The sequence below is a fragment of the Humulus lupulus genome, chromosome 5 (assembly GCF_963169125.1).
Source record: "Humulus lupulus chromosome 5, drHumLupu1.1, whole genome shotgun sequence".
NCBI classification, from domain to species: Eukaryota; Viridiplantae; Streptophyta; class Magnoliopsida; order Rosales; family Cannabaceae; genus Humulus; species Humulus lupulus.
In genome coordinates this window covers 63,452,912-63,461,101 of record NC_084797.1, presented here as the reverse complement: position 1 = coordinate 63,461,101, position 8,190 = coordinate 63,452,912, and the positions used below count along the sequence as shown (strand labels likewise).

Below are 8,190 nucleotides of genomic sequence, written 5' to 3'. Positions count from 1 at the left end.
TATTGGGTCTCCTTGTCTAAGACCTCTAGCTCCTTGAAATTGACCTTGAATGCTTCCATTCATCACTAAGGAATAGGAAGTACCCCTAAGGCAGACCATGATCCATCTAATAAACCTCTTCGGAAAGCAAAAAGCATTTAGATGATTTTCCAAAAAATCCCAGTCAATTGAGTCATAAGCCTTGCTTATATCAATCTTCATAAGACATCTAGGGTAAATATTCTTCTTATTATAACCTTTAAGCAAGTCTTGAAGAATAAGCACATTATCGGCAAGAAATCGATTTTTAACAAAGGCCCCCTGATTCTGATTTATCAATAAAGGCAGAACAAGATTTAGCCTATTGCACAACATTTTAGATATACATTTATATATAGTATTGCAACAAGCAATAGGCCGAAAATCAGAGGCATTCACTGGTTGGTTCGGTTTCGGGATTAAAGTTAAGAGAGTATTATTTAAAGACTGAGGAATGCTAGATGTCTCAAAGAATTCAAGAACAGCCAAAGCAACTTCCTTACCAATATCCTTCCATAAAGCTTTAAAAAAACCTACCCCATACCCATCCGGGCCCGGGCTTTTGAGAGAATGGATACTAAGCATCGCAGCTTTAACCTCCTTAACAGTGAAAGGCTTTATCAAACTCAGCTGGGCATCACTGCTTAAAACCAAGCCAAAACTTATAGCTTGAGCATCAATAACACCTATAGCATGGCTGGTTGTACCCAGAAAGCTTTTAAAGTGATGCAGAAAATGAGCGATTACTTTACCATAATCATCCACAATCTGTCCATCAATAATAACATAAGAGACAATCCTGTTAGCTAACTTCCTTTTCCTTAAACTAGCATGAAAAAAGGAAGAGTTGTCATCCCCAAACCGCAACCAATCAATTTACTTTTTTGGTAAAGAAAGCTAGCATACAATTTCTCTTGCCTTTTAAACTCAATAAAAGCATCATGATCCTCTTTACATAGCAGCATATTGGATGGGTCAGCAAAGCATTTAGCATGAGCTTGTTGATATAAACTTTTGCTCCTCTCATAGCTACAAGCTACATCCCCCATTACCTTCCAATTAAACTTCTTCAATATATGTTTCAGCCGGGTGAGTTTCCAGCAGATTTGATCCAAACTTCCGCCCTTGAACCTTAAAGATTGCCACCAGCTAGATAATACTATTATTCTAAACTGAGGGTGAGAGATCCACATATTATAAAATCGAAAAGGTTGCACCCCAACCCTTATAGCAGGCATATGTTTTATCAGAATTAGAGAATGGTTTGAACCAATCTCCCATTGAGAACAAGCTGAGACTGAAGGGAACTGCTCCAGCCAAGCCTCATTAACAAAAACTCTATCCAACTTGGAAAAAATGCGAGTCCCTCCTTCTTGATTATTAGACCAGGTGTAAAACGGACCTATAATCTTCATTTCTTCAACTAAACCAAGATCATACCATTGTCTAGCATCCTCCATTTCTTTCACAGTGATTGGCCTGCCCCCCAATCTATCTTTCGGAGTAAAAACAGCATTAAAATCCCCAAGAATCATCCAAGCTTTACTAGGCCAAATCAAATGGGATAAATCATCCCATAAGGTTCTCCTAGTCTCCAAACTATTAGAGCCATACACAAAAGTAAGACAGAAATCTGCTTTATTAAAAAGCCTCACTTGACAGTGTAAGAATTGATCACTCTCCTATATCACATCAAGCTGCACCAACTTAGAATTCAAAATCACTAAAATTCGACCCTCCACAGACTCACTACTGTAAAAATCCCAACCAAAAAAGGTAGAACTCATAACTTCTTTTATTTTTGCTCCCTTGATTTTTGTTTCAAGAAGAGCCGAAATCCCAACTTTATTCAGCCTACAAACATCCATAACCATCTTCTGTTTATTCAACTTATTCAGCCCTCTAACATTCCAACTCATTATGTTGTTGCTATCCATAATTATTAGACGTAGATGGCCTTGTAGTTGCTAGTTTCTGACAGTCTTGTAGGACATTAAACTGGTTAATATCCTGTTTAACTGATATCTGGGCTCCCTGCCTCTTGACTCTTGACGTTTTTGGAGAAATCCAGTGATCTTCTACCTGATTAGGAGAAGTCTGAGCAGTAGCTAACTGAGTAGAGTTTTCTTGATTAAGGAAAGCAGTAGTAGTCGGACTAGTAGTTGTTATAGACTCAGGAATTTTTTCACTTGATTGAATTGTCTTCTCTGCCTCAAGTCGTCCTGTATTTCCATTCCCAGAATTTCCTTCCGCTTGGTTCGTCTCCTTCTGCTTCCAGACAGATTCAGAGACAAATTTACAAGAAGAGACAGAGTGTCCCAATTTCTTGCAATTAGTACACTTCGTTGGTAGCCATTCATAGTCTATAATCTGTTCCACAATTTGACCCTTCTCATTGAAATAGCCAATAAACTTTGGGAGAGTATCAGCAATCTCCATCTCAACTAGAATATGAGCAAACTTTATCATTGAACGATTCTGAGTTATTTTGTTAAACATGATGGGCTTACCTATTGTGCTAACAAGAGCACTCAAGCAATTCACTCCCCAGTACTGTAATCCAAGATCAGGTAGCCGAATCCACACAGGAACAGATTTAATGGACTTCAATGATTCAATATCAGTAGTCCATGGGCGTAGGACTACTGGTTTCTTATCAAAATGCACTACACTTGATTCTAAGACTAAGTCCCTTGTTGCTTCATCTCTGAATTTCACCATAGTAAACCCAGCATTCATTCGAGCAATACTCACAATTCCAAGTTTTCCCCAAATCCGTTTTACAAATCCTTTAAACACTGCCAGAGGTGGGTTCGCCCCAATCACTACACATATCACAACTGATTTCCAGAATGAAGCCTCTACTTCTATTTCTTCCATGTCAAATTTCGCAATGACCTGGCCATCCTTCTGATATGGTTCCGAGTAGTGAAGCTTTGTGCAACCATGAGATGGGAGTGATTCTCAGAATTTTGCCCAGGTTTCCTTAGCTGAATCCTGGAAAGATTGTTCATCAACTTCAGTAGCCCAATTCGTTTTCGCATGATCTGTAGCAAACTCGAATACCTTCTGTGATCCATCACCCAAACTCTTGACCTCGCACTCATGTTCTTCTGTAACTCCTAGATCGTCAATCGTTGCTGTTACAGATCGGTGAGGATCAGATTCCTCACCATTGGATGAAGGAAGTTCCGCAACAATTGCAGGTTTCGCAAGCTTCAGCCCAGGAGAGAGAGAGCCTGAGAACCATGCTCGTAAGCCTAATTACAAACAAATAAATGTTTTGCTCTAGGTGAAACTTATTCTGTATCCAAACTTGTGATAAAGGTGCTTATAGCTTTCCTTAGGAAATTAAATTAGAAAGGCACTTCCATTGAATAATGCCATGACAGTAGTACCTAATACCTTTGATTTGGATGAGCTCATTGGTTCTCTGCATGATCATGTAACGACCCAACTATTTCTAAGACCTTGGACCATTAGAACTACTAGACATAGCTACTATTTTGGGAAAGATACATAAGAAATAACATAACTTTATTAAATCTCAAAATATTGTATCAAATACATAATAATAGAAAATATGGCATGGGTACCCATTGTTTAAAAGAAAAACATAAACTTTAATTCAATTGTTTAAAAAAACTAAATGTGGAAAATACATCGAAACATAATTTAAAAAAAAACTAAAGACAACGTCATCCTCGATCGACACGCAGTCCACTCAGTCCGTTCATCCTCAACACACAAGCCAAGCTACCAAGAATCTTTCTGCCTCCGTATCTAGTTTCCTGCATTACACTAAAAAATAAAGGAATGAGCCTAATGCCCAGCAAGAAAAATATACTAACAACATACAACATAAATCATAAACATGAGACTATATCATAAACATATAAAACATATGACTATAAAAACGTATATCATATAGGAATACAATATTAATGGCCATTAACTCATTAACATGGCATGCGATAAAACATCTAGGTCCCCTGTCTAATATCTGAGGTAGGTTAGATCACATGGTAGTATATGATAACCCATCTAAGTCCCCTGTCTAATATCTGAGGTAGGGTAAACCATAACTCTAAACCATGAAAATGATAAACACTGGGGCTTGCTAGCTAAGCAACTATGGCCCTAGATAACATAAAAAATATATATATAACATAACATATTATAACATAAACTTATCATAACATATTATACATAACATAACATATAACCATATAGAAACTATCCTATTTTCCTTACCAAAGCCGGGATATGAGAACAAGGAAAGGATTTGGAACACTCCTAAAACTAACAATAAGAATGGTGAGTATTTCTAAAGAGTAAAGAATAAATGTGGAAACTAAACCTTCAAGAAGAAACTTACCAAAAAAGATCTTTAAGTTTCAAGAACCTAATAATAAAAGTTAGGATCTGAATAAAAGAAACTAAGAAAACTAAAGAATTAAACTTAAGAATAAGGGTACCTTTGTTGATCTTAAGGATTGGCTTAACTGCAATACCAAAATACTCTAATCCTTACTTCTCAAGTGTTTGATAAAGCTTAAGAATGATAAAGCATTTTCTTTCCCAACCCAAGTGTATCACTCTTATGTTCTCACTAGCACCTTGGAGTATGATCACAGCTGAAGAGTAAGTGAAAGTGCTGGGTACTAGGTCCTATCTATAGAGTTTGAGGAGTGAAATTATCCTATTAAAAAAAATACTTAAATCCTTAAATAAACATGATTATAACAAGTGTCATGCTCTTAGTGGTTCTGGAAGGTTCTAGAGTTTCTGGAGCTTTCTTTTATAATTAAATCCTTAAATAAACATGATTATGACAAGTGTCATGTTCTTAGTGGTTCTGGAAGATTCTAGAGTTTCTAGAACTTTCTTTTATTAAAAAAAATACATAATTTCATTCTAACTATAATCCAAATTTAAATTTAAATAAAATAGAATCCTAACTTCTAACTTCCCAAATCTCGTAACTCTAAACTTACCTGTAGTAAAATAAACAAAACTGGAGCTGTAGGATTCCGATTTAGACCATCTTCATACCGTTAGAAATTTAATTCAATTATCTACAACTTTATAGAAATACTATTTTTCGAAATCCATAACATAACTAGGTCAAAAATAGGTCGGAAGTTACAGTATCTTAAAGTTACGGAAAATCTATTTAATTATCTAAATAACAACCTAATCCACAAATAAACAAGATTATGACAAATGTCATGCTCCTAATGGTCGTGGAAGATTCTAGAGCTTTTTGAACTTTCTTTTATTTAAACTATAATTAAATCCTTAAATAAACATGCACACGACAAGTGTCATGATCTTATTAATTCTATCTAAACCTTAGGTTAAAATAAATAATACATCTAGGACCAGCAATATTAATCAAACCTTATGTTATAATTAATATTCTTAAACTATAGGTTAAACTTATAAAATTCATAACTGTTGCTATGAGTTTCCAACTAAGTCCCGGTTTGAACCAAAATCCATGGTAACTAACATACTATAACTACTACTAGATATTGCTACTACTACTACTACTATCTAACTAGCTAAGTAAAATTATGGGACTCTACAGATCATGAACTCACCATGAAATGGTGGTCAAGAGAAAAGAAGGAGAAGAAAGCAGAAGTGGTGTAGCTTTGTCTCATAAAGTTGCCAAAAGTCTTTTTTCTGGAGAAACACTATAGAATCTTGATAAAGATAAGGTGGGTCTACTCACAAAAACTTATGCAAAGTTTCTGAGAACTAATATGAAAAGGGTAGCAGTGACTATAGAGGTGAAAACTCAAAGAAACCACCTAATTTTCCCTGTAAGCAAATTCATGGGGGTGAAAAGGAAAATCACCAACGTTATCCAATGTCGTGAGTGTGAAGGTTTCAGGCACCTACATGCTGAGTGTGCAAATACCTTTAAGAAAGAAAAGCGAGCTATAGCTGCAACTTGGAGTGACATTGAAGAAGATCAAAAAGTTGTTAAAGAGAGTTGCCTTGCTTTTCCCTTCTTTCTTTTTCTTTTTTCTTTTGTTCAGCCTTCTAGAACTTTCTACATAATCCACTAAGGCATAAAGCAGCATGACCCTTATCCCTGATCCTAAACACCAAAATCCCATATTGCCCTCCCACTTAAAACTAAGCTTTTAAACATCTTAAGGGCATTTTAGTCATTACACCCAATTCTCGCTAATTCCTCGAATGTCTCTAATATTTACCGCTTACTTCCTGACACCTAACTAATCACCAATTATATTCCTCAATATCAAAATAGACTCCAATATATTTCCTAAATTCCAAGAAATACCCCCAGGCTCGCCCTGAGCTGGGTATAAATCCTCGTCGTGACTTTTTTGCTAAACCGCTAACTAGGATCGCCTCGAGTCACAGATTACAAATATATCCACATAATAATGTGGTCTCAACAATTTATCGTAGTTATTTACATTTATGCCCTCAACGAGCCAAAATTATGAATATGCCCTTCTAACCTAATCAGGGCTTACATGCATACTAATACACATAGTCATGCATCACATATATTCAAATAATCATATAACATGCTTTTAATCATTAAATCACATATAATCTAGTTATGCCCTCCTAACACACTAATCAAGGCCCTTAAGCCTTATTTGTAAATTTGGGTCGTTACAACTATCTCCTCCTAATGAGAATTTCATCCTCAAAATTTACTTGAATAATTCGGGATACTAATCCCGCATCGCTGACTCAAGCTCCCAAGTCGCCTCCTTGACCCCACTATTCCTCCACAACCCTACTATTCGGAATTGTCTTATTCCGTAGTACTTTTTCCTTCCGATCCAAGATCTGAACCAGTTGCTCCTCATAGGCTAGATCTGTCTGCAATTCCAAGTCTTCATACCTCAACACATGTGTCACATCTGAGACGTACTTCCAGAGCATGGAAACATGGAATACGTCATGGACTCCTGACAATGATGGTGGCAAGGCTAATTTGTAAGCCCCCTGACCAATCCTTTCCAGGTTCTCAAAAGGTCCAATGAACCTAGGGCTCAGCTTGCCTTTCTTTCAAATCTCCTCACCCCTCTCAATGGTGAAACTTAGAGAAACACATGGTCCCCAACCTGGAACTCCACGTCCCTAAGCTTGGGATCAACGTAGCTTTTCTGTCTGCTCTATGAGGCGAGCATCCTAGCTCAGATCTTCTCTATAGCTTCATTTGTCCTCTGAACCATATCTGGCCCCAAATACTTCCTCTCACCTATCTCATCCCAATGAATGGGTGATCTACACTTCCTCCCATATAACATCTCATAGGGAGCCACTCCAATCGTTGATTGGTAACTATTGTTATATGAAAATTCAATCAACTGGAGATACTTACTCCATGACCCCTCAAAGTTGATCACACATGCTCTGAGCATATCCTCCAACACTCGAATCGTCCTCTCAGATTGTCCATCAGTTTGAGGATGAAAGGCTATGATGAACTTCAACTGAGTCCCCATAGCCTTCTGCAAACTACCCCAAAACTTGGAGGTAAAGATAGGATCCTGGTCTGACACTATAGACTTAGGAACCCCATGGAGACGTGTGATCTCCCTCACATACAACTCAGCATACTAATCCATAGTATATGTGGACCTCACTGGAAGAAAATGGGCTGACTTGGTGTATCTGTCCACTATCACCCACACAGAGTCATAAAGCCCTACTGTTCTGGGTAAACCTCCCACAAATTCCATCATAATATCCTCCCATTTCCACTCGGGAATACCCAAGGGCTGAAGCAACCCTGTTGGTCGTTGATGCTCAGCCTTCACCTGCTGACAGGTTAAACATCTGGCTATGTACTCTACCACATCCTTCTTCATCCCAGGCCACCAATATAACGTCTGTAGATCTTGATACATCTTCGTGGTACCCAGATGAAGTGAGTATGACGTCGTATGTGACTCATCCAGTATCTATCGTCTGATTCCCTCATCAGCTGGAACACAAATCTGTCCCTGATACTGAAGCAATCCAACCTCAGACATAGAATAGTCCTTAGCTACTCATGCTAAGACATTCTCTCTAACCTCCTGTAACTGAGCGTCTACCAATTGCCCTTCTTTAATCCGCTCTAGCAGGGTTGATTGCAGAGTAATATTGGCCAACCGGCCCACCACCAAT

At 37.6% G+C, this 8,190-nt stretch overlaps 1 protein-coding gene across 1 annotated transcript; it reads right to left on the bottom strand.

Annotated features, from left to right (window-relative positions):
* Window positions 1-1,947: 1,947 nt before the first annotated feature.
* Window positions 1,948-2,898, bottom strand: LOC133779181 (uncharacterized). The gene has a single exon (XM_062219173.1). The coding sequence runs from the start codon at window positions 2,896-2,898 to the stop codon at window positions 1,948-1,950; it is 951 nt and encodes a 316-aa protein (XP_062075157.1).
* Window positions 2,899-8,190: the final 5,292 nt, after the last annotated feature.

Coding starts and splice junctions, on each gene's coding strand:
- LOC133779181 (XM_062219173.1), bottom strand. CDS start 2,898: ATGGAAGAAATAGAAGTAGAGGCTTCATTCTGGAAATCAGTTGTGATA.